Raw genomic sequence first — 27,946 nt, 5'->3', positions numbered from 1 at the left:
TGACCATACAACCGGGGCTAAATACGGAGGAATACCCTCCCCAGGGAATTAACTTAGGATTATATACCGCGCGGAGGAATACCCGTGCTGAGCTGTCACCATCAGCGGCCCACCTCTCATCCGCAATATATAACCCCAAATAATGATATCCCGTAATCTAGACACCACGTCTAAACTACCAGATACTACTCTAATATCATCGTCATGACATAGAGTAATTGCATAAGCAAACACTATACCCACACTAAAGCATCTCCCGGATAAGCTAGCCGTATATTCAGTATAACATGAACATAATGTAAAGTAGGCACTCATATACTCGGAAAGTATTTCAATATCATAAATGTATTTAGAAGAGTATTCTAATAAAAGTACAAGTCTTACAAAAGAGAAGAGAAAAGCTACTAGAGTCATACCCGAACTCTTCCGAAGGCTTCCAGACTCCTAATTTCTACTCTATTCCTGTTCCACCAGCTAGATACTACTAAACTAAACTTGAGAGAAATGAAAGAGCTATTGCTTGAGGTGTGTGTGAAGTGAGAAGAGGAACTCCTTTTATAGCTGAACTATGACGGTTGTGACGGTTGGAATGGTCGGTAATACCCTCCAACTGTCATTGGGGCTTCATCTCAACCGTCCAGCCAATACCTGGATCCAATGGAGGCGAGGGAGGTTCGGCGAACCCCCTGGTTTGGCCGAACCTGGGGCCGGCCCAACCAGCCCATGGTTTGGCTGGCGGCCTCCTCTGTTGTTCTTCTCCACAGACTTGTGAATTTTTTGCCCAGTTTGTCGTGTCAATTATGAGTTATTGGCCCATTCATACATAAGTCTGGTTCTCGACATCGTCCGATTGATTTATCGTCTGAGTTGATGTCGATTCTCCTCCACTTTACTGTTATTCTCTGCAAAAGGTTAGTAGACCTAATACTAGTAGAATATTATTATTCTAACATATTTATGCATTGCAAGCATCACTAGTTCTCTTATATTTTGGTAATATTGACGGTCGAAACTGATCGATAATGACCATCAACAGCAGGCGAAGCCTCCCCCCTCATTCGTCCGGGTCGCTTCGCTGGTTCCACATCCCATCGAACAGATCGATGGATCCTCCCCCAAAATCCTCGCCACCATCCTCCTCGCCTCCTCTTGCGGAGCCAGCCGGCGTCGCTCTCTTCTCATGGAGCTAGAGGCCAGCGCCGCCGCTATCACTGCCTTCAGGTGGAGCCAGTGGCTCACGCCACCTCCTCGCCGAGCTGGCCGCCGCCGCTGCTTCTCGCGGAACCACCGGCCAGCGCCGCCGCCATCTTCTCGTCGCACCAACAACCGGCGCCGCCGCCGCACCCCCAGTGTCTCCCTCATCGTTCAGTGCCCTGCTCCTCTTTATGATACAAGCTGGAACTTGCGTGCCTGCGTGCTTGACCTATTAACAGATCTGGCCAGTGCAGTATGTGCCAATTTAGGGGTTTCTTCGATGAGGGATTATAGATTGGGGTCCCTTATAGATTCTTTGTTACAGAATTGGCCTGATTTGTTTGACAGGTCTTCATGCAGGTCCCATTGTCTCCTCGGTTGCTCCTACTGGAGGCTTCTTTCCTACAATTTTCTTGATGATCTCTTTCTTAGGTGCTTCCCCTCCTTTCTTAGTATTTGTTTCAATCTTAGGAGGATTTGGATCTCATGTTCACCATTTCATCTAGGGATGTCCAAGTTGATTCGCCTATGTTCTTTTGTTGGCAATGTCGTGAAATGAACCAATGTAGGATATTGAAAATATCATTCGTTGAAACTTGGCTGCCATCGATACATTTCCAACCACCATTCTTTGAGTACAGAAAGTAAAACATGGATGCCTATCATGACCTTCCGTGCACAGGTTATTTTTTCTTCTATAGAACATTTTCGGGAGCTATGTTTCAATGCTTTTGTGGGCCATGAAAAGTGGACATGAACAGATTGCTGTTATTAAATTTCTATGTAATCTTCTCTTTGCATTATGTTTTTAGTTGTTCATCTTCTACAGAGGTACAATATTGTCCAACACTACCTGTTGCAATGGGGTTCCTATATTTTGTTTCCTTCCTTCATGCCGAATGTCCAATAGTTGGTATGTGTTTTGAAAGGTATTGTTGGGTAGTAATAGGCTTCATCTTACTACACCTTGGAGGAAATTTTACTGAGAGTAAACATTGTCAGTGATAAAATACTAATAGGACATGCCAAACATAAAGTTATGCCACCACAAGGTTAGCTCTAACTTTTCCAGTGACATGCATTATACATTATGATTTTTCATTATAACTTTTCTTTTCTGAATACCTATTGTAATTGGACCTACTTGAAAAACTCTTAACCATAGAATTGTTCCGCGGAATCCTATATACAGTGATAACCTTCTTTTCTATGGTCCTCTTCTTTTCTCCAACAAGAATAGGATGAAGATTAAGATTTCTGTGGCACACTTTTCAAACTGCTAAATGGTGCGTTTCGTGCGAAAACTTTCTATATGAAAGTTGCTCTAAAATATCATATTAATATATTTTTCAAGTTTGTAATAAATAAAACTCAATCAATCATACGATAATACCATCTCGTTTTACGTAAAAAACTTAATCTTCATCTTCAGGAGAAAAGAAAACACCGCCTATATTATCATTCTGCAAATTTCCAGGTTTCAGCATGGTTTTGGCATTAGTTGACCATCCTCTGGCTTGCAGGTCTTGCAGTAGCACTATGCAAGAAAAACAACAATTCGGATGTGGAACATAGGTTGTAACTATTTGTAACTGTTGTACTTTATTTTTTCTAAACCTAAATACTGAATTGATTTATTTGGATCTATTTGTAAAATAAGTTTTCAAATGGATCAAAAACTGAAAAATCCAGCTGTGACTGGTATATTAATTATTTCCTTTCCTTCCTTTCCCTTCCGAGTTCGCCCGCATCCTCCCAACCCCAACGGTTCCAGATCTCGCTTCGCCAGCGGCGCGATGAGCCGCACCGGCGGCCGCCGCCGCATCTTCGACGGCCTCCCCATCCCAGCCGACAAATCCGTAAGCGTCCCCTCCTCCCTCTCTTGTTATCCTGTGCCTCTGGGCGGCCGGAGGAGCCTGAATTGTTGTCGTTGCAGTACCTCAAGGAAGGGCTCTCGCGGATTGACGAGGGGTGGGCGGCGGCGCGCTTCGACTCGCTGCCGCACGTCGTGCACATCCTCACCTCCAAGGACCGCGAGGGCGAGATCCAGTTCCTCAAGGAGCAGAGCGACCTCATCGAGGACGTCGTCGACGAGGTCGTCCACGCCTACCACCATGGCTTCAACAAGGCCATCCAGAACTACTCCCAGGTCCGATCCCCCTCCCATTCTTGCCCGTATTGTGGTCTCGTTTGGTTTAATGATGAATATCTTTGCACTGTGCGGTGGGCTATGTATATATATATATATATATATATATATATATATATATAGATCCTGCGGCTGTTCAGCGAGTCTGCGGAGAGCATCACCGGGCTCAAGGGGGAGATGGCCGAGGCCAAGAAACTGCTTGGGAGGAAGAACAAGCACCTCGGGCAGTTGTGGTACCGCTCCCTCACATTGCGCCATGTGCTCTCCCTTCTTGATCAGGTGGAGGATGTTGCCAAGGTCAGTGCATACGCTTCACCTGTTTCAATCATTCATTATGTTTCAGGCAGATGTAATTTGGAAACTGTTTGCCAGAAAAACTGTTGTTAGTTTCTATCGATATTTTTCAAACTTTGTGTATCAAATACGTGTTAGCAAATATGAAAAGGTTAGTCTTATAACAACCAGTTTTTTTGGGAGAATTGTCAACTAGCTACCTATAAGGGTCTCAACTCTGAAAACTGGGGGATGGAGCACTCGCCCTCTAATAGCAACGGCAGGGTTTCTCCCTGTTGGGCTAATACAGGCTTTAGAGGTTTAACCCTAACTTTTGATATTCATGAATTGATCCCTAATAGAGTACTTGGGTAGCCAGCCACGAAACTATTCTCTAATATTATAGGAACAATGCAATCTCTATCTCTAGTTTACTAATAAACCTCATCTCTTTTCTAACTAAATAATGTCTCTACCTTTATTTGAATTATTATTCCTATACTATCCTGCCTAACTTGCCACATACACTAGCCTATGACCATAATAGCATCGAACAATTGTTCTGCCAAAATACCTTAGTGCTGATGCTATCCACTCTAGCTAACTAGCATAACTAAATGTTAGCCTTCTCAAAACTCCCACAAAAACATGTTTTGGGTAAACAATTTAGCTGTGTTCTAAAAGTCGGCGCTAGGTGCCCTGTTGTTGTCGCGATTAGTCATTAGATGATGAGCAACCTTGGGTGCTCTTGTGTTGCTATTTTGGTGTTATATTGTCTAACTTTTATGTACATACCTGCTAATTTCTTGGGCTTTGCCGGTTGATCTGTTCTAACCTCCTAGGTGCCCGGTAGGTATCGCCTAGGCAAGGTCCTCTAGCACCAGGCGCCTTCTTGAACCATGCAATTTAGTTGCTATTTATTGTTATTTATGCTGTTGGATGCTCACATGTAAGTTGGATGGTCAAATAACTTTCACCCGGTATAATAAAACTCTGTTAAAAATGTGTTTTTGAGGATGAGGCTCTTCGTTTGAGCTATATGTCCCTCTTTTTTTTATGCAAGTATTCTACCAGTAGATTCTGTTTATATTATTATGTACTAGGACATTGAAAGGAGGATCTTATAAACAGGTTATTATTTTAACATTTACGAGAACCACATTAAAGCTCATCACTTTGGTATACCATGTTGTTTTTATGCATGAATCTGAATTGATTTGCATGTATTAAAGCTGAAAAACTGAATCTCATTAGTTGTATGATCTAATAATTAGCAGGTCAAGATTATATAGTAATTTGGGAATTCATTGTTTCTTGCTTTCATCTAATTGATATGCTGTTCACCTTATAAAGCTATGCAGTCAGTCCAAACAACCATTAAGCAATTTAAATAGCATTGTTATCTCTAAGTGGTTCAGGGCCAAAAAACATTGAATTAACTAAACAATAGCTACGACTCGATCTGTTGTAGGACTGGTTGGATGTCTGGATATGGTTAGCAGACTGCAAGGTTGCTTTATTCCTTTGCACATGGCAGCTCCTTTTATCCTTCTTGTTTCAATGTCTGACCTTATCTTGCGAGTTCACAAATTTTAAGAAATTGTTATATCCCTAATAAATTGGTGAATCCAGCAGGTTCCTGCTCGAATTGAAAACTTGATGGCAGAGAAGCAGCTCTATGCTGCAGTGCAGCTGCATGTCCAGTCAATGCTGATGCTAGAGCGAGAAGGCCTTCAAGCGGTTAGTATTAATATACATTTCTTGTGATAAACAGGCTACTATTACCATTTGCACCATGCCTGTGATAATGCAGTGTGTGCACCATGTGCCAGAGTTTAGAAGGCGATAATGTTCTTTTTCTCTAACCGGGTTAAGTAGAGATTCCTTGTGACGGTGGATATTTCTTCGTTTTTTTCTCTCAAAGTGAGGATGGAGTGTATTTCAGAGGTTGATTAACTTAATTATTTGTACGTACCATCTTGGCTTTGTTTTCCTATATGCTGTACCTTGAGATGGCTATTAAAGCTATCATGAGCTGAGTGCGTATTATTTCTTTGATGATAGCAATATCACATACTAATAAAGTTTTAAAGGTAGGTGCTCTTCAAGATGTTCGCTCTGATCTCGCAAAGCTGCGAGGTGTACTATTTTATAAAATTTTGGAAGAGCTGCATAGTCATCTATACAACAATGGAGAATACAGGTACGTTCTTATGTCTGATTGTTCTCATTTTGTTATAACAAATTGCGGTGTGTGTCAACTTGCCAATGTGTGCGATTCAGTAGAAGGACTTGCAAAATGAGCAACCATTACAACTACTAATGAATGGGTTGATTTAGGACAATAACTTTAGAATTGAGCAATCCAGTACTACATGGTTATTGGGTGCTATATTGTACAATGGTTTGCAAGTTGAAGAATCTAGTACAACATTTGTGTGAGTAGGCTTGGATGTGCCATATAGGATAATTGGCCATGCCAATAAGACACACGGGTGAGTTGGTTATGTGAAGCACACAGTGTGTCAGATATCGTCACCTACCGTTGCAACTTGTTACCGCCATGCTGTGTCATGAAGGGCAACAATCAAGAGGCGAAACATAATATGAAAAACTGAAATAAAACCTACATGCCATTTTGTATATTAATCAAATCTATGGTAATGTGGCTTGGTAACCTATTTGGCTGTGCCTAGATGACCTCCTGACAATATACCGCTCATCAACTTGTACCTGGATTGTTCAATTTTCATGTTTGTGTATAAACTTTTAGCACTCGCCAAGTTCTTGTGATCACTCAATTTTTCAGTTCATGTAGCTAATTATACCCATGCAACAAGTTGTTTTACTAGTGCTTCAATTTTTGGGCCATTTTGGTTTGATGCCCCACCAAAATTTTGGTAGTTCGAAAGTCTGGGCATCTTTTGGCACTACCGAAATTTGGTAGGGTAAAGTTGCTCTGATCTAATACATGGTGTTGGGAAAAATTGGCACCAATCCAAACATGTAGAAAAGTTCTATTGAAAGTGCCAAAGATTTGGTAGGGCAAATTTTGGCACCAAACCAAAACAGCCCTTCAAGTTCTCATACTAATGAAGCGGCACCTGCTTTTCAAGCTATTGTACCCATGGTGCAATTTACTGTCTTTCTTTATATGCTTGCAGTAACTATGAACTTGCTTATAATGGTGTGAACACCAATGACTATGTATTGTGCTGTGCAAATATTTTTTTTCCTGTTCACATCTTGTTAACTATTCTGGCATTGGTCACATCTGTTAAGTATCATCACTTTATTTGTCTTACTACATGTGTTGCTCTTTTGGTAATTATCAGTTTGTCACACTTATATTCAAGTTATTATCACTTTTCGATGTTGGTTTGACAACTCTCAATGGTCACAATATGCGTTAAATGATTATCTCTTTTAAATGTTGGCTTGCTAACTATTTTGCTAATGCCACTGCATGTTTCATATGCTTATTTCCTAAAATTCTGTCTCTGATCAACTACTGTTTATTCCAATATTTCTTTGTCCAGCTCGGTGACTTTAAGCATGGTTGATAATGAAGAACTACCAACATCTACGGCTACTGGTCGATTAGTAAACAGCATGCAACCTCTGTCCAGGAGAACTAGGTCAATTAAAGGTGATAATCACTTTGGTGCGTCAGCAGATGGGATTCCTAAAACCAGTTCTGTTGGAGGGTAGGTTCAACTCCCTATCTGCTTCCATGTAAATATGATAATGATTTTGTTTATCTCAGTGCAGAAGCAGATTTCGGCTACTTCATATTGTGCTCAGAGGTTTTGAATTTTGATGCATCATATGACCTTGAATATCTGCTACATGCGAATAGTACTGTTTTTGAAACTAATGCTTGACAAACACATATATGACCTTTCATCACTTAAAAAGTTTAGCAGTACAACCTTATGCATGTAACAGGTGCGCGGAGTTGTTTTAAGCTATCCCTATTGTTTTATCTTGTGGGGTTTCTTTGACAAATTACATTAATCATTACTTCTTTTTTCTATGATAATGAATTACTCATAATCATATATGTAAATAGATGGAACACACTGACATCAGATGCTACCATATCCTGGATTTTCTGATTTTTCTTTTGTATTTTCAGTTCTTCATTTGATGGCCCAGATGATGATAGTAGCATAGACATGCATGAAAGTGATGGTGGGCGTAGTCGGAGGGATTCCAAAAGTATTTCTCGGGAAGTGCCAATTTTCCTTTCGTGTGCTACACCAGATGAGTTTCTTGTATGATTTATTTTTTTCTTATTACATCATGGTCAAACACTTTCCTTGGTCAATTGCCCGATTTATTTATTTATTGTTTTGAATTCTGCTTTTAGGAATCAGTGACAAAGGCAGATGCTTCTCTCAGTGTGAAATACTTGAGAACATTGGTGCAGTGCTTATCCATGCTTGGAAAGGTTGCGGCTGCAGGAGCTGTGATATGGTATACTTCTGTTTTTTGCTTTTTTATTTTTGCGCACTAAAAATGTTCTATCTTTATTAAGATTTGATTTTTGTGCTAATATATTGGATATGTGGTTTTGTTCCAAATAGTTAAGTTAAGCAAAAATGTAGCAAGGTTGAAAGTGCTGTATCAGTATTCCATGTTTCTAAAAAATTGAGATCCTCTTGTAGTATACTTATTTGGCATCCATTGCAACACACAGGCAAGATTAGGTATTACAAAAGGGCAAGAGATGTTTGGGGGATATAATTAAAATAGCACATTGAACAATTAATACAGACAAATTAAATATCCTGTCTTCTAGTATGAAAACATTGCCTTAGAACTCCACTTGGTGGTTCAGTCATCCTGGATCTTACTACTGCTGTTTTGATATTCACTTTACCTTTTGGTGTTTATGCCTGTATTTCCTTAACAGCCAAAGAGTTCGCCCTACAATCCATGATGTTATCACCTCAAAGATAAGAGCCTACTCTGAAGAAACTTCAAAGTCCAATGTAAACAAAGCTGCAAATGAAAATTCTGATGTGTCACACTCAAATGGACGTGCTGCTCGTTACCAACTGCTCAAACAGAAGACGAAAAATGGTGCATCACTAATGGCAAGTCAACTAGTTGTCAGTCCCATCTCTCCAGCTATGGCACCCACTGGAGATGCTCAGTGTGCAGCTAGTCAACTTCTTAGTGCAATATTTGAATGCCTGGTAGACATTCTTGGTAGGTGCTATGTTCTCAGTTACTTGGGTGACACTTACAAAACTAAATCTTGTGGACTATGCAAGAATGAAAAAGTGCTTTTGCTTGGCAGAGAACCATATTACTGTTGGAGAGCTTCTTGAACAGAAATCATCAACTGAAGTTGATAATGCAAACACTCCTCACATGGCAAATGGGGATGCAAGCTGGAATCCAGATTCTGAATCTTCCCAGGCTACTGGTGGTTTTACTGTCGCATTCTCTTTGTCAGTTGTGCAGGTAGTCTTTATTATATCTTATATGCTATTTTAATTCTGATGTGGTCTACTTATATATCATGCACGTTCATCTTTATATTGAAAATTTCCAACTTATTGAAAATTTTAGCCGTAACAAAAAAGTGAAAAAATCTGTCAGAATTTTGTCTTTTTATTACGGCTAAAATATAATGAATTTGAAGATAAAATTTCACATGTAGGTGTAATACTATTCGAAGTATGTGTACAATTTTTTGTAGAATTTTTCGTGACATTTGCTAGTTGGTGTGCATGGGAAGCTTGTGCATATATGTTTCCACCTACATGACTACACCTACTTAACTACTTTCGGTTTTGCATTTATATCCGTTAGAAAATTCTAAAAACCTTTAGGTTTTGCATTTATATCCATTAGAAAATTCTAAAAACCATACATGCAGAGAATATTAAAGTGTGCGCACCTGCTAAAAAGATGCTTAGAAGTATGGAGATCTGTGTTCTACAAAACAGAAAAAAAAACTCATCTTTTGTCCAAGAGAGACTACTCTCATGTCTTTTTTAAAAACTCATCTTTATGCTCATATTTTTGCACAATTTTGATTTCTGTATGTATTATAATATGTTCTGCACAGTTGCAAAATCCAAGACATAGTTTTAGCTACGCACATGCTTAGAAATCTCATAGCCTTTCTTTATAAAATCTAATGCGCCCCATGCTCTTTTCGTTTCTGCTGTGAACGATCATACCTTTCCTTAAAAGGTCGAAACATAAAATGCAAGTTTTTTTTTTTTTTTTTTGAATTCGCAAGGGAAAGCTTTTCAATCATCAATGGAAAACATGTGTTGTTGTGCAATGCTATTCTAATGCTATTTATTTCTTTGCTGTGTTTCTTCTGTTAGAGTGAATGTCAGCAGCTTCTGTGTGAAATTTTGCGGGCAACTCCAGAGGCTGCTACTGCTGATGCAGCTGTTCAGACAGCTAGGCTTGCAAATAAGGACCCAGTGAAGGAAAAGAGGCAAGTATCCTCTTATAAATAACCTGTTATAATGATTTACTGTTTTACTGAGAAAGGCACGGGGGTCTTCCGGCTAACACAACAAGATGGTGGGCTAGCCTCACCCCTCTTAATCAATTTCGATATGGGAGCCCCTCCTCATATCCAGTTCTTTATTTACAAGTTACAAGATTGTGATTAAGCTTCCTCTTGAAATCGTTGATCAGTGGTTAGTAATCATTTTACCCTAATGTTGTGTGCATCTATAATTGCTTTCTGTTTAAGTGTGATGTCGTGTGCATCTGTAATCAGTGTTATTGGGACATGGTCAGAAATTCTTTTGGCTTGCCAGCACAACACATTTTTCTATCTACGTACATCTGACTCTGGTGCCACATGCATCTGACACCTTGGCAGTATCAGGCGTAAAACACACCAATGATGAGGGTGGTATTGATTGCTGCTCCGTCATGAAAAGGAAGCAATAGAAGCTAGGCTGCTGCCCTGTAGACTTTGTCTTATTCCTCTTTCTATTGATTAGGAACAGTCGTATTAATTCATACGCATTTGCTAAAGACTCTGATTGATGTCAGGCTCACAATCCTACCTAGCTGTGATTCTCTGTGCATAAGAATCCTTTATTTCTCTCTGCTCGCTACTTTGTGTTGCTACCTCTATGAGCTCCATTTCTCTGCAGTCTGTTGGTATTTGCACATACATGCATATAACATCCACTTCTTTGTGAGTCTACTGCTCCTACCTCTCTATTGCTCCTAGGCAGCAATATGATTAATGCTGAATACTCCTTATAAATTGGCAATACTATGTTATTTATGATAACATAGTTTATGTGGTCAACCCCAGGATCCTATTTTGTAGTGTCTGCTGAATCTGGCATCTGACCCTGAGTCAGAATCAGGGTTTGTATTAGTTTCTTTGTTCATATAAGTGGTTCGTTTTGAGAACCATAAGAATTTCTGCTGAACAATTTGAGGAGGTTCTGTAGGCTATACTACAAATGCTATAGCCTTTTGAACACACAAGTAGACAAATGCATTCGTAATGATAGGGATCTTCCTGCAAAAAGATTAAGAAGTCAATTGAGCATCTTGGTGATGGGATTGAGTGTGAATTTAATCAAGTTTAATTATTACACTGCAGGATTATATGATAGAAACAAAGTAAATAAAACAGTGAAATAACTCCTTTTCTACATTTTTTTTTCTGTGGAACAGTCTATTTTCTTTGTAACCTGCTTTTAAAATGAATATGTGCATTTTTTTTATAAATTATGTTACAAAATAGGTTTTTGTCGTTCTTGTTCGGCTAATTAGACATAGCTTGGCTGGACAAAGCATTCCAGCGATACTAGCTTATACCCTTGCTTAGCAAGGAGAGGCATTTGGTACAAGGAAAAAGATACTAGCTTTCAAGGTCAAGGTGGCCAATAACTACCTTAAAATCCTTGCCAAGCAGGGAGAGCCAATTCGGCTCTCATCTAGTGTCAAACAAGGAACTTAGGCAGTTCTGTTTGAGCAGATATGAGACCAAATAAACACATCTGCAATGGAGTTAGTCTGACTTGGCTAATTAGACATAGCTTGGCTGGACAAAGCATTCCAGCGATCTAAATATTCCTGTCCTGATTTGATATGCCCTTTTGACTAGGCGAACTTACTGAATCTGGTACTTATGTTCACATAGATAAGCATGGAGAGAAAAGGGGAGTAATAAAAATAAAATTTCACATTATTGGTGTTGATTCAATCAAATTATAGGGTTAAGTCCATTGTTAACCCTCAAAACTCTATTTGGAGTTCAACTTTCACCCTGAACTAAAAATTTGGTTATTTCTCACTATGCCTTTAGAAACTGTACAAATTACACCCATAACCCTATTCCATGGTTGTTTTCGTTGAAATTGCAGGAGATTTTGCTGACATGAACTTGGTAAGTTTTGAATGATACACAGCTCTCATGTGTATTTGAGAAAAAAAATTAAGTTGTGTTGGTGCCATAAACGAAGCAAAACATGCATAATACAGTTTGCACAAGCGAAAACCACTGCTGTGAAACAATATAAGGTGTTATTTGAAGGTTGAGGGTGAAAAGTTACCCATTTTTTTAGTGAAAACTCTGAGTTCTATAAGAGTTCAAGGGCAAAAAATTACAAGCGCTTGTTTTGACATCCCTAATTAGTAAATCACCAAGCTTTTGGACTGCAGGGATGGATCAGAAGGCCTTTCTTTTGCTTTTCGCATTACGGATGCAGCAATCACTGCGCCAAACGAAGGTACACACTGAACAGCTTAGCATGGCCTGTATGGACTCGAATCCTTTTCTTTTTCATGTTACATGTCCTGCCTTTAAATATTTTGCATTAACTTTTTTTTTTGAATACACAAGAGAATTACGTATCATTTCATTAAGAGAAGGAAAAAAGGAATGGGAAAGGATCAGCGCCTACCAACCTGATCCAAAACAAGCCGAAGCCTTTACAACGCACGCAAAAAAACCTCACCTCCAAGGGGCTACTGACCTTTCAATTAACTCCTTTAGCCTAGAAGCCCTGGCTAGCGACCACATGATACACTCATTTTCCACTGTTTGGAGGACAGTAGCTACACAAGAATTAGCACCGTTAAAAACACAATCATTCTTATGCTTCCAAATCTCCCACAGCACCAGAATGATGAGAGAGCTAAGTTCTTTCTTGGTGTCTTTGTCTTCCTCTCAGCATCCTTGACCACCACCTTGATAAGTTAGCTGTATCTGGACCTGGGGTATATGGGCCAGCCCATCTTTTGGAGGATTATATACCAAACTTGTCAAGAGAAAGAAGGTGGTGGATGGTTTCTTCTGTCTGATCACAAAGAGGGCAGGCAGAGGGGTGTGACAGCCCTCTACTGGCAAGCTGGTCTGCTGGCCGACATCGTTTGTTAAACACAAGCCAAGGAAATAACTTGCATCTCAATGGCGCCCAATTCTTCCAAATCTTTCTCCAAGGTGCAATTCTAACTGTACCAACAAATAAGCACTTGTAGGCTGACTTGCAAGTATACTCACCAGTCTTGTCCAGCTTCCAGTGGTACTGGTCAGAGATGCCATCCTGTAATTCCACTTCAGCCACCAAGTCCCACAAGTGAAGATACTCCACGATGACTTGGACAGGGAGGGCTCCTCTGATTTCTGTAGTCCATCTATGGTTTTCCAAAGCCTGTGCCACAATATGGTTTTTAATATCCTTTTTCTGGACTAAATTGATAAGATTAGCGGCCACCTCTGCAGTCCTGCCCTGTATCCATCTTTCTGACCAGAACAAGATGGATTGACCATTCCCAACCATTGTTTCCATGGCCATATTGAACATGACATGAGCATTGCTTGGAACTTGAAGGTCCAATCCTTGCCAAGCCCGAGCACCATCAGTCTTTTGCAACCAAAGCCACCGAATGCGAAGGACCCAATTCATGAGCTCCAAGTTGTGAATCCCCAAACCACCGTACATAGGGGGTCGACAAACCTGCTCCCATGCAACCAAACAATTACCACCATTAGCCCTTTTGTGCTTGACCCATAGGAAACCTCTTCACCTTTTACCTATTGCCTTAATCACCCATTTAGGGATATCCATTGCAATCATCAAATAAATTGGGATGGCTGATAGAACTACTTTCAGTTCACCGTGGTGAGTCTCCCAGCTCTGTTCATGAGGGAAGCCTTCCATGTAGGAAGGTTGTCAGCCACCTTATCCACCAAGAATTGCAGTTTAGCTTTGCTAGATTTCTTAATATTGAGAGACAACCCCAGGTAGGTGCAGGGAAACTCTTTTACTCCACAAGAGAGAAGGTTGGAAATTATTTCTAGATCTTCTTCTTTGCACTGGATAGGAGTGACTGAGCTCTTTTGCAAATTAGTCACTAGCCCAGATGCATGACCGAACACATCCAACAGTTGCTTGATGATAGTGATGTTATTCACTGTTGGCCTTAGGAACATAACCACATTGTCAGCCTAAAAAGAGCATCTATGTTGAGCATGCTGAATAGATAGGGACTGCAACCAACCTTCAAGAGAAGCATGACCACTGAGTTCAAGACATCCATGACCAAAATAAATAACATGGGGGAGAGCGGGTCTAAGGCCATGGTGATGGAGAATCAGATTGCTTGGCTCTCTATTAGCAAACACACGAGTAGTACAGATAGGACCAAGCATAAAAGATTACACCATTAACTTTGCTTTTACTCCCTCCGTTTCAAAATGTTTGACACCGTTGACTTTTTAGCACATGTTTGACCGTTCGTCTTATTAAAAAAAAAGTGAAATATGTAAAACTATATGTGTACATGAAAGTATATTTAACAATGAATCAAATGATATGAAAAGAATAAATAATTACTTAAATTTTTTGAATAAGACGAATGGACAAACACGTACTAAAAAGTCAACGGTGTCAAACATTTTGAAACGGAGGGAGTACATTTTAAGTAAATGGCATAAATACTTGATTCTAATGTTTAGTGATCAAAGTTGCAGGTCAAGGATGGCGAAGAAACTCAACAGTACCACAAGAAGGCTATGGAACAGCAAGTGTCATACCTGACCAAGGGATTTTCCTTGCAGCATCAGTTTACCGTCCTGTATTTGAGGTGACCTGTCTCATGGTTGTCTGTTGCACACGCATACCACAGCATATTTACCAAGTTATTCATGGAGATATCTATGTACTTTCTGCAGTTTATGAATAAAATTGGACTGATGCTTCCGCAGAAATATTGGCAACTTGGGTAATGCCTCAAATCTCTAACTTCTATTCTTGTTCACAGTGGAGACTGTGAATCTACAATTTCTTCTTCCATGCAAAGATTTCTTCTAATATCCTAGTGAACTATAGAAGTTGTATGATATGCTGTGTAACTTTAAGACTTTAAGTACACCACATTTTTTCCGTTATGTCCCCCCCTACGTATCGAAAATTGGTAGCACATGCACACGTTTCTGTATAGACTACAGAGTTCCAAACACTTCATTGTGGGTTTGTGTGCCAGTCACTTGTTATATGTTAGAGCACCTCAAGTACGTTTATTTCAAGATACACAATAGAGTTATTACACATGAGAAGGGAGAGAGAAATAAAGGGTGTTGTTTTTGGAGGATCTTGAGCTTCGATTTTAAACCTGTCACTAGATTATGCTGCCAAGTGAATTATTTTCTAAGTTCTGTTGTAGTAATCTTAATATTCATCTCTATGTCTAATTTTAATCAACTTTTCCCCTGCATATTGACCTAGTGTACGGAAAACAAAAATCATCTAAAAAGAAGCCTATAACTTGCTATAAATGCCTAGAATTTCTTTTGCAGATAACCTTAAGCCTTTTTTGATTTATAGTCATTTTCCCTTCCTATAACTTCCTGTTCCCTGTCTGCAGCAATTGTAAACATGCAAAACAGCTTCTCAGCATGATGTTTGTTCACATGTACCTGTTTATATAGTAGAAAGATTGGGTTCATATTATTAATGCAGAAACTTCAGCATTTAAGGACGGATGTAGTTTCTGTTCATACAATTACCTGGAATTTCTCCAAGGACATTCCTGTAGTGCACTGTGCGCAATTGTCAATATACCATACAGCTTTTCCAAAACAACACTGGGAAATAATGTTTTTCTTCACCCAAGAAAAAATTTCCTTACATAAGACAAATTTCTCCGCAACCGACTCTTTCTCCTCAAAAAAGGAACCTGTAGTTATTTATATGGAAGGAGGTACTATTTTGTCTGAACTTTATGTTGCAAAAATACTTCTGTTTTACTGCTTGCATAAATAACTCAATAACTACTCCCTCCATTCCAAAATACAAGCATTTCTACATCCCTCCATCCAGGTACATAGCCCCAGAAATGCTTATATTTTCGAACAGAGGGGGTAACTGAAATTACTTCTTTCATTTTATGCATACAAATGATAACACCTGGATGATCTAGATGACCAGAAAGCTTTTCTCAAATTTCTGGGATATATGGTTGTCTCTGTTCGCATCTACTTCCTATTATGTTCTCTCAAGTAGATGTCATTTCAGAATGTGTGCAGTAAAAAGAATAAAACTTGCCCACTAGTCTACAAACAAGTATCTGGTTTGTCATGGAAATTCTGCTATTACCATAAACAAAAAGGACTAAAAACCTTCCTTGCATTTTGTGATAAAATGACAAGTTAAAGACAAAAAAAAAAATGGTAAGAGCTGTTTGGTTCTTTTTCTAAAGCTCAATCCTTGTTTAAAAGAAAGCACTTGTACGGAATATTTGCAATTTCCAACTTTGAAATGTGAGAACTTTGATGAATTTGATTCATTATCGCTCTTAAATTTCTGTAGGAATGATGGGCTATTGGCTTTTGTGAACAACTTCTTGAAGGAGCACTTCTTGCCAGCAATATTTGTAGATTACCGAAAATGTGTTCAACAGGCTATATCTAGTAAGTTATCTGTTGTCTACCTACATATGGTCTAATGCAATTAAACATTTTATATATTGTTTTATTGGTCACTGGAAAATTTTCTTGTTCCATACTCAAAAGAAGTTTCTTTTGTTTAGATATTAATTGATATTGTAGTTAATATTGTCTTGTAAGCATGTTGCCTGCTCTGATAAGCCATGGAGCAATTATGTCATGTAAGGAAGCAGAACTCCAAAATCAGTCATGGAGCATGTAACATTATTAAAACTGTATCTTTTATAGTTATGTTATTTCACATATGAGTGATGTACACCGATAGGAATCTTAGTGACTAGGAGGGTTGCTTGTATGGGCTACCTTGACAACCTTGTTATGTAGTATTTGAGTACACACATGACAAAAGTCATTAAATAATGAATCATCCTCTAGGTGCACTTGGGTGTGGAACCCTAAGAGGGTCACTAAGAGAATTGCTCTAATCTGTGATGATTATTTTTTCTGGTAAAATAACCAGGAATATACTAAGGAATTCCACCCCTGATCCACCCCCTCTTTTTTCTCCTAGTACCATGCCTGTGCATTGCAACAGGCCCATATAAGGATGGGTTGCATGGCCCATAGACTGGGATGGATCTAACGGGTTTTTTTTTTAATCAATCCATCCTTTTGGTTTCTTTTTAACCAACCGTTTGATTTTTCTGATTCTATCGAGGATGGGGTGGTTATGCATGCAACTTGAGAGGGAGGGAGGAGGACGATTGCGCTTTTATAGTAGTAGAGATATCCTTTATGTTGAAAACGATTTTGTTTGAGGTGATACGAGGTTCTGGTCAGCTGCCTCAGCGTTTTGCTGATCACTCAAAATTGAAAGAGAACGAAATACTCAAGAAACCAAAATTATCATTTTATTCTCTAATGTTCTTCAGTAAAAAAATGCCTTATTATTTTTTTCAAAATTGGATGTATGAATATTCATTTTAACTAAAATTCAAATTAGAAATTGTTTTTAGGTTGTGATTTTAAATCCTAGATTTCAAAATTAATTCTTCTCAATTTCAAACAAGATTATATATGATTTTAAGAATTTTAGTTTATCATGATATCAAGTTCGGGAATGTATTTTTATCATGATAAATGAATTCCCAATTCATGGTTTAAGAATTGAGGAACAATGAATTCATATTTCTTGATTAGAATGAACAAAGTCCAAATTCTGAATATGAATTTGAATTCATGATTTAAGAATTTTGACTTGAGAATTTAAATTTGGATCATCAAAATTTTTGAAATTTGAATAAAAACACTTTTTATTTTTTAATCTTTAATCTGTATTCATAATTGTATTGGCGTAAACTTCAATTCTTTATTTGCAGTTCATAGTTATACTTCAAAGTTCTGAAAGATCAAATTATGCTGTCCCAAATTGCGAGTTTTTATTTCTGGTTTATGAAATTTCGAACTGTTATTTAACTACTTTGTGGTTTTCAGAGTGCAACAGACATTTTGGTCCTATTTCAGTAACCACCTTACTGGTAATTTTTGCATTGTTTAGATTGTTCTATAATTACTCTAGTTTCGTTTAGAGCAACCAAAATGTTTCCATCATCTAAGGGGAGTATTAGATTACTGGTAATGTTATAATGTGTTTGCAGCATTTGAATTGATGGGAATATTGAATGCATGGGAAATGTGACGTACAAACCAAACTCACCCCTGTTGTGTTCCCTATATGCATCTTTGAACCAGTGCACTTAAACATACTTTGTTTTGTGTTCCAATAGTGTGTTTACCTGTAACAGAGGCTGCATTATTTCTTATTATTCAGGAAAATTTGTTTAGTAGCATTCGAGATAAACATATTTAGATTGTTAACACTTAATCTGCACTATAGCTCTGCAAGTCTCGGGTGCGCTTGTTTTTCTAACTGTTGTGTTGCTGTGTGTGGGGGTTTTGTAAAGATTTCCTACCCTATTCTTCTTTTCACATAATGATATGCAGCTCTCCTGTGTGTTCGAGAAAAGAAAAACTGTAAGACAGTAAAGAATGAAGAGTCTTGTTTGTTGTAAAATAGCATTGCCGTTGCATTTTCCATAATACTTTTGTGCATGCCTAATTGCTCCATGGACATTATGGTCTAATTTGTATTGCTATCCTACCAAATTCTGATAATGGTACGATAGCGACCCTACCAATACTATAATTTTCTAAACTCCTGCCACAGCAATTGTTGAAAGGATTCAAATCCCTTCAGTTGCTCTAGCGATACTTGCTTCCTCAATATTCAGACACCTAAGACTTCTCATCTGCTCTGGCGATAGTTGCTTCTTCTATCGCTACTCGCTCTCTAGCTTCCCCTACTTCAATGCACCACATATGAGCCTCCCGATGCAGCATATATTTCCTTTAACAATTGTTCTTTCTCTTTGCTCAAGCTAATTACCTTCTCTTTGCCCCAGCATCCAAACGAGGGATAGATTTCCCCATCCTATGCTGTATTCTGACAATAGCATGAACCTGCAAAAAATAGGCGTATGCCTTCTTTTACATTTTTGTTATTTATTTGACCCGAACTCCATTGTTAATTCTGAATTTTTGAAACGACCAATCCTTAGTAACAAATCTGAATCTCAGAATTCTCAATTCAATCTGTGCACACTATCCAGGATATCTATAAGAGAAGATATAGACTTACAATTTTAATATATATATATATATATATATATATATATATATATATACGTATATATGTATATGTATATATATATACGTATATATGTATATGTATATGTACGTATATATGTATATGTATATGTACGTATATATATATCCTGTGTGGGGATCACGGTAGGTTTCAGAAATATTTGAAAAGCACACCTGAATGAAGTGAATCGAACTGGTGTCCCTTCTGTACAATTCGCTGGTGTCTCGAGCGAAGGGCATAACGGCAGAAGGGTGAGCCCTTAGTGGGTGGTGGTGGTTGTCTTTTTTTTTTTTTTTTGGGGGGGGGGGGTTGTATGTCGGGAGCCCAGGGAAGGGTAGGCGACGATGCTGTTCAGGGCATTAGGTAACAACGGCGGCGGCGATGCCATGTGCACCATTCAGCAGGGACGATGGCAAGGATGGGGCGGAGTTCTAGGGTCAATCGACGGCGGTGGTTATGGGGAGGGTAGCATGGGGATGAGTCAACGATGGCAGCAGCGATGCAATGGGTGAGGGAGCCTGGTGGGTGGTCAAGGGGAAGTGTGGAGAGCGGTTGCCGGACGAGGGGGCGACGGGATCCTGGTAGGCTTAGATGCTTGTGTGGGCGGCTGGGCGCGCGTGCAGGGGGGGGGGGGGTTGGGTTGGATGATTGCGTGTTTCCTCCAAAGAATCCTAAAACTAATCCTATGCATTGATTAGAGTCGATCTGACGGATATAAAAGACCTATGTACTTTTCTGGGTGGAGGTAGGAAAGATCAAGTGGCTGCACCACAGTATAGATTTTGGTAATACATACTCCCTTCGTCCCAGAATATAAGAAGTTTTAGGGTTGGACACGGTTATTAAGAAAATAGGTTGAAGTGAGTGGTGGAGAGTTGTGATTGGATGAGTAGTGGAGGTAGGTGGGAAAAGTGAATGGTGGAGGGTTGTGATTGGTTGGGAAGGGAATGTTGGTGAAGAAGTTGTTATATTTTGGGACAAATTCTGATGACTAAAAGTTGTTATATTTTGGGACGGAGGGAGTATCATCTATCTCACATTTGCATAAATTTGGCATCAACCATACCCATCTTTTCAATTCAATCTTGGTACTGCCAAAACTTGTAAGGGATCAAACCAAACGCGTTACATTTGCCATCTTCTCCAAGATGGTTCTTGCCATCGTTAAACTGCTCGGATGATTGTCCTTGAAGAATCCCTGCATACAGAGCTTTCTGAGAAAGATGTGATTGTTGCTCCTCAATGTGGGACAAGCTACGCAAGCATAGGCAGTATATCGAGTTGATTCAAAGGGATCGGGGTTTAAGATGTACGCTGAGAGCTGGTCACAGAAGGATGAGGAAAGGAAGAGACAGAGGAGCGATGTTTGGGATCTTTTTTTCAGTAAAATGTCTTCTGGTGCCAGTCTGCCAGAGATTGGACAAGGAACAACAGTGCGATTTGGCATATACCGAATCATTACTATATTTTTTTGCAGCAGATTAAATGCAATGTTGTCCACCTAAATATGCTTCTTAGGGATGCTACTGAATTATTCTTCCCTTGTTTGTTACGGTCCTTACATTTTGAGCAAGTGATATTTCATCCTTTGGCAGGTCCAGCCGCATTTAGACCGCGTGTCCATGCAACCTCAGTGTATAGTCCATTAGTCGAAAATGGGCGTCCTGTACTACAAGGGCTTTTGGCTGTCGATATAATAGCCAAAGAGGTATTTACCAAACAATTGATGTGTTACCTTGTCTGCAAGTTCTAATCATATTTATCATAGTTTTCTCAAATTCTCCTTAGGTACTTGGATGGGTTCAATTGATGCCGAACTATGCCACTGAGCTTGTTGAGTATGTTCGCACATTTTTAGAACGTACACATGAAAGATGCCGTGCATCCTATATGGAGGTATGCTAAATTGCCAATTCACTTTCTGTATTTTGAGGATTTATTTTGATGCAACCTTTCTTTTTGTACATCAACAATTTTGTTGTTTGAAATGATTATGATTAATGTGCTGGGAATTTTATCGAGATAGAGTAATACTCCCTCCATCTATTTTTGATAGGCATATTTCAATCCAACAACCTATCATCTTAATGACTTTCTCGGATTTAATGCGTGACTCTTCATTCTTCCACACAAGATTGGCTACATGGGCATTGAGAAATGTAAATATTAATGAATTGCTTGTTTACGATGAATAATTAGTAGCATATTTAAATGGATGATAAGTAGAATTACTTATTCTTGGTCTGTGTGCAAAGATAAAATATGACTATCAAAAGTAGATGGAGGGAATAAGTCCCATCCTCATATCAGCTCACATCTGTTTCCTGTTACAAAAGGTGTAGCCCTTTCTAGTTACAAAGTTGTAGTTCTTATCTAATGCACCATAAAACAGTAAATGGTTCAATGAAAAAAACCTCAATGATAGGAATGTTGTCAAGCACAAATACTATCAGAAAATATCCATCCAATATCCATCCTTGATGAATATTTTCATCAAACTTCTCTCCAATAGACAACATGCTGGTTTCATATGGTGCCATTCCTCCTTTTGCAGCTAAGTCAAAACCCAAATCCAGTGGGTGCACCTAAAGACTACCTGCATAGGAGAATTAACATTTGCATTCTCAAAAACCACATCATTACGACTTCTTCATATAGATCGACATATAGCACTTGCCAGTTGCCCCAACCAAAATTAGATTCTTTAGATTTTTTTTTAAAAAAAATCGGTGGTGATTTTCCAAAAGCTATTTGAATCATGCACCCTATGAACCTAACACAGATACAATTTAAAATAGAAGATTCTGTACAGTTTAATTAGAATAAAAAACAACATTTAGAACTACATCTTCATTTTTGTTTTTACTAAAAATATCTTTGGCTAGAATTACTCTGGTTTGGAACCATAAGAAACTTTTATGTCTAAGGGAGTTTGAATTTTTCCAAATGTAGCAGTTACTCGGTATGACACCATTATTTTTCAATGCTCTATTATATGTATTTGACTGAGAAGTGTCCACATTGATGTAAAGGTCATCGCATATTATCTTTTTGATCGTTGAGCTGTAATGTGCTGGAAACTATCTGTCATGTTGGTGCGTTTCTCTGTGCATTGTACATTGGCTTCTCTGATAGGTCATACATTGTGTGCCTATGTACTTTAGACAAATAAATACCAGAATGGACCTTTTGTTTGGAGATAGCACATGAAGCTATTCCGATATTCAGGGTTACAAGTTCAAAAAATGGGAAGTCTCTAACCAATCTCCTAGCTAGAACCATTGAAACTGCTATTTGCATCGTAGCACTCTTCTCTTCTGAAAGTAGTAGGCTGATACAACACATTTTGTAGTTTTGTTGCAGCAGGTGAACTTCTGTGTTTTGCTTCCATGTTTGTAATTAGATAATAAATGAGCATATAAAGGCTGGTTGGCACCGTGTCTATAGTTAGATAATTCAATAGTAAAATAAGAGAACATTGGTGGACTAAACATTTGAACCTTCCCTGTTTGAACTTTGAAGCACTACAACCATGGAACAACCCTATGTTAAGTTCTGTACTACATCATTGTTATAACTTAACCTATCTTCCTTGTGGTTATTATGGTTTAACCATTTTGGAACTTCATGTGAAAACAATTATTCTAGATTTTATAGTAGTTTTGTGAAACTTGTGAATAGGTCTAATGGTAAATGTTAGTTTTTTTTGTTCCGAATAATAATGTAAAACAAATTTGTATATGTTGCAATACCTAAGCATCAGTACACAGTATTGTATGTAAGAGGCGGCGCGATCCGATGTACTAGTGGCACCCTCCTGCCTAGGCCTTCTAGCCACCTACCTCTGCCTAGGCTCACCTAATCATTGATTTGGCTTACGACAAATCTTAAAAGTGGGTAGTTCATACTCTATTTTCTTCCTTGATGTATGTAGCTTCATGATCCTTTTATGTTGTGTAAAAATTGCAGGCTGTCCTTGAAAAACAAAGTTATATTCTCCTCTCAAGGAATGATGTTGAAAGTTTAATGCGCTTGGATCCAGCAAATCTATCTTTACAAAATTCTTTTGGTCAACTTGACCACAGTATTCCAGATGCAGAAGCTGTAGAAGTAGAGATTGAACTAAGTGATCTCCTATTGGATATGTGCCCAATAAAACAGGTATCTTCTACCACATTCAACCATGCTGAATTTTTTTTTACGGTTACCTATAATTGTCTGTAGCTATAATTACATTTTATTGGAAAAAATTCGTATTTGGTACCTCAACTTTGGCTTTGGACTGATTTTATCCCTTAACTATAGAATGGTCTGATTTGAGTCTCTTAACTCTCAAGACCATTTGTTTTCATCTCTCAGATCAATTTAGGTGGTTTTGCGTTGACATGGTAATGATGTGCCCCTCCTTACCTAACATGGCATTCACATAGAGTTGCTGATGTGGCCCGTTAGCTAAAAAACATATCAGAAATATAGGGCTCACATGTCATACATTTGATATCATCTTTGATATCTGACTTCTGGTTGTTATTATATTTGCCTATTATATAACTATATATAAAAAAAATAAAAAATTGCACATCTATATATCCCACAAATATAAAAAGTGATGTAGAATGCCACTCGATCGTCATGAACTCCTCCTGCGTCCCTTGACAGTCGACATGGGTGTTGGCACCTTCTTCGCACACTTTCGTCACGGTGCTATTTGCCTGGGTTGGCCACTCCCTGTGTCTGCTTGAGCTGATGCAACATAGAGGCTGCAAGTGCTCAGCGAACTCTTGACATCCACTATTGTGCTGAGCTGAGAAGGATGCAGGGAAGGGAGAAGAAGAGGGAGAAGGGGAAGAAGATAACATGTGGGGCTACAGTTTTTTTAAAATTATTTTTATATGCTGCCAGGACATGTATGCTACTTCCTCCATTTCATATTATAAGACTTTCTAGCATTGCCCACATTGATATAGATGCTAATGAATCTAGACATATATATGTGTATAGGTTCATTAACATCTATATGATTGTGGGCAATGCTAGAAAGTCTTATAATATGAAACGGAGGGAGTATGCGGCATCCTTGTCATCTAATAGCACGTCATCACATCGTCATAAAAACCACCTAAACTGTCAGAAGGATGAAAAACAAACAGCTTTAAGAGTCGAGGGACATAACTCCAATGATTTCAGAGTTTACATGTATGCCATGTGATCAGCTGTTTCTACATCACAGTTCTGGTGTGACCTTATCATGTGTATACGTTGCAAGCTTTTGGCTGATATGTTATGTCCGAATTGAGATACATGTCCATCTGCCAGAAAAGGATGGAAAACCTGTTTCTCGTGCTAGTTTTGTTCAATTGGCGTCAGAACAATTCTGGTTTTACAATTTTTTTCTCCTATTTGTTGAATGAAACCTTTTCTCTGGATATGCAGGAAAACTTGATCCATGATGACCAGAAATTGATACTGTTAGCATCTCTTAGTGATTCATTGGAATATTTAGCGGATTCAGTTGAAAGGTAAATCATCTTATGCTCAATACATTGAATGTCCATTTTGTCGAACTATTGTTCCGTTTCCAGTAGTTGTGAATGTTATGCAAATCTCTTTAGTTGTGAATGTTATGCAAATCTGCAAAGAGCAACATTGGCTCAGTTCGTTTCCCCTTGTTCCCAACTCCCCCTTCGCGTTTTCCGCGTGCACGCTTTTCAAACTGCTATTTTGGTGCTTTTTTAAAAAAAATTTCTATACAAAAGTTGTTTAAAAAAATCATATTGTTCCATTTTTGAAAAAAAAAATTAGCTAATACTTAATTAATCACGTGCTAATGGATTGCTCCGTTTTCCATCCGGAGGAGTTTGGTTCCCAACCATCCCAAACGAACACAGCCTATAATGCTTCAGAATTCAGCACCCATCTGATTCGGATTTATCCTAAACTAAGAGCATCTAGGAACGTATTACATTTTATACATCTGTTTTGGGCCTTCTCATCCCTGATGATTTATTTACATGCACATTCATTAGTTCGATCCTTGGTACTTTTGTCTTGTTGGGAATTTCAGGCTTGGAGAGTCATTCATTAATTCATCTACCATGTTGGAGAACAAAAATCACATCCACCAGGGTCGCCATACTCGCTCAACTAGTGCAATTCCGAAAAGCCTTGCATCACTTGCTAATGAGTATAGAAGGCTAGCAATTGATTGTGTCAGAGTCTTGAGATTGGAAATGCAATTAGAAACTATATATCACATGCAGGTAATAGCACTCTTGTAGCGCCACATGTTTATTGATGGATTTATGTTATGTCAAGATTTTGATACTAGCATGATTTTTAAATAGGAAATGACGAAAAGAGAATATGTAGAAGATCAAGATGCTGAAGATCCTGATGACTTCATCATCTCACTAACAACTCAGGTATTGTTCTCTTTTAGTTTTGTTTAATTTTGATACCTTGTTGAGCATATTTCCTAATCTGATATATCCCACGCAAACTGGGAGGATGTCTCAGGAAACTAAGAAATGAAGAATCAACAATGTGTACATACAAGGCTGAGTGCATGGTATATAAACTTGTTGGATAGTGGCATAATTCTATACAAGGGAAAAATGAGCAACTGTTTTGCAATATTTAAACTCAAATCTGATTTAAGTATATTAGGATTGGTAAAATAATTTTCTGTAACAATAGGAGTATTGGTTCTTGTGCATAGGCATCCAGTTTTATGTACCATATGGTACTCTCATGTGTACACGGTGTGCAATGCTATCTATTCAACTTATGTGAGCCATACAACATACGCTGACTACTGATTTTTCCAATCTGAACAGATCGCACGTAGGGATGAAGAAATGGCTCCTTATATTGCAGAATCTAAAAGGAATTATGTATTTGGTGGGATTTCTAGCGTTGCTGCTAATGCATCGATAAAGGTTTGTTATGCTTCTTGCTATAGTTCCAGATGTCATATTTGTGGTACTTGAATGGCAATCATTCGGTTGGTATGGTTGGTTGCTAGAGAACTTCAGACCAAACTATATATTTCAGTTTAATGATATTGAAACCCAAATTAGCCAGCTAAAAATACAAACCGAACCTAATTGACTGAATAACATTGTCGGTTTATTCAACTCTACTAAGAATGACAAACTATAGTGCAGTATGGGTTCAAGTATTTAACAAGTCATCACTGCTTGAGAGGGCACTACATGATCACGTATACAGTACTTAGTTCACGTGAATGTCTTCCAATAATTATCTGTCCCTGTTCTGAAGCTCCAAATGTTGTAGCATATGGTGACGATAAATAACAAATTTATAGGAGACAATGTCCATTACATGATACAATAAATGAATAAGAACCTTGCGGTAACCTATGTCACTTGTGGGGTCAGCCAACTGCTTGGGAAGCCGCCAGAAGAGTTTTGCCATCCTGTCGCGCAGCAGCATCTGCGCACCCTGATGGCCTGATTATGTGAAGAACTCTGATCTAACGATCTTTAGAACTTACAGACTTTGCATTTGAATTATATAATGTCTAACAACATCAATTTTAGAGAGAAGTTTAGAAAGTATGATTGTGTGTTTCTTAGTAGATTGGGTTATTTGGTTGGTTCGATCTCTGAAGCATCAAGACCGACCTGAACAATGATAGACCAACTTTATGTTCGTACCTGAGCCGAAGCTGATTTCTTTGCTAATCTGACTGCCTCGATTAGCTAATTAAGGCTGGTACGGTTTGGTTTCTTGGTACTATGATATTCTTGCTCACTGCTAACTTGAATTGTGAAATATTTTTCAGGCACTCGCTCAGATGAAGTCGATCAATTTGTTAGGGGTCCAACAAATATGCAGAAATTCTATAGCACTAGAACAGGTAGAATTTTTTTCTGCAGTATGATATAAAACAAATATGCCTCATCTGTATTTTGGTATAGTCCTTTATACTTTACTGCAGTTTGAAACGGTTTTTAATGGATAATAGGAGGCCTAATTCATTGCTCGCATTTGCAAATAAAATACCACTACTCTTAATGCAGGCTCTGGCAGCCATACCCTCAATTGACAGTGAAGCCGTCCAACAGAGAATAGATCGTGTTCGGACATTCTACGAACTCTTGAATTTGCCTTTCGAGGTTTACCACTAACTGCTTACATGCTACCCCTATTCGTACCTTCCATCTTTCTTACCCATTTCTCCATCTGCAGTCTTTGCTTGGATTTATTGCAGAACATGAATATTTATTTTCTGCAAAAGAGTAAGCCACTCATTAACTTTTTCATACCATTACAATACTGTTTTTGTGGACCTATGTTTGATTTGTATTCACTTTTGTTTCATAGATACTTGAGCGTGTTAAAGGTCAACGTTCCTGGAAGAGAGATGCCAATGGATGCTGAACGACGCATCTCTCAGATTTTGGGCCATTAAAACGAATTGGAATATGAGGATGGTTTCTTTAGCTATATTCTGTTGCTAACGTCTCCGCATTTTTCTTTATGTATCTTTTATGGCGGCAGTTATTATTATTTTTGGCTATTTCCCCCCTTTGTTTGAATGTATATCAGAAGTGTAGGTGGTGGTATCTTCTTGCGTATGCCTTCTCATTGATTGTAAATTTTCACAAAATTTCCTTTTTCTTTTGGTTCTTGTAAATGTGTAATTTATCTGGATGCTTTCGTAATAAAATCGTCATACTCCTGTTTTTATTTGTTA

At 38.5% G+C, this 27,946-nt stretch overlaps 1 protein-coding gene across 2 annotated transcripts; it reads left to right on the top strand.

Annotated features, from left to right (window-relative positions):
* Nucleotides 1–2,931: 2,931 nt before the first annotated feature.
* On the top strand, nt 2,932–27,946 carry LOC4345249 (exocyst complex component SEC8). Of its 2 annotated transcripts, none has more exons than XM_015794420.3 (26): nt 2,932–3,053; nt 3,131–3,343; nt 3,467–3,640; nt 5,252–5,356; nt 5,710–5,819; nt 7,156–7,323; nt 7,755–7,893; nt 7,989–8,095; nt 8,535–8,833; nt 8,925–9,091; nt 9,970–10,085; nt 12,290–12,357; nt 14,604–14,716; nt 14,805–14,854; nt 16,441–16,541; nt 20,820–20,932; nt 21,013–21,120; nt 23,194–23,385; nt 24,658–24,743; nt 25,289–25,484; nt 25,569–25,646; nt 26,061–26,162; nt 27,032–27,106; nt 27,270–27,365; nt 27,439–27,488; nt 27,574–27,946. In XM_015794420.3, exons 1-26 carry the CDS (start codon nt 2,991–2,993, stop codon nt 27,659–27,661), a joined length of 3,177 nt encoding a protein of 1,058 aa, XP_015649906.1. In that variant the 5' UTR covers nt 2,932–2,990; the 3' UTR covers nt 27,662–27,946. The 2 variants fall into 2 exon arrangements, with proteins under 2 accessions (XP_015649906.1, XP_015649905.1); XM_015794419.3 differs by having other exon boundaries at nt 14,598–14,716.

Source organism: Oryza sativa, chromosome 8 (assembly GCF_034140825.1).
Source record: "Oryza sativa Japonica Group chromosome 8, ASM3414082v1".
Taxonomy (NCBI): domain Eukaryota; kingdom Viridiplantae; phylum Streptophyta; class Magnoliopsida; order Poales; family Poaceae; genus Oryza; species Oryza sativa.
This window is presented reverse-complemented; position numbering and strand designations above follow the sequence as displayed.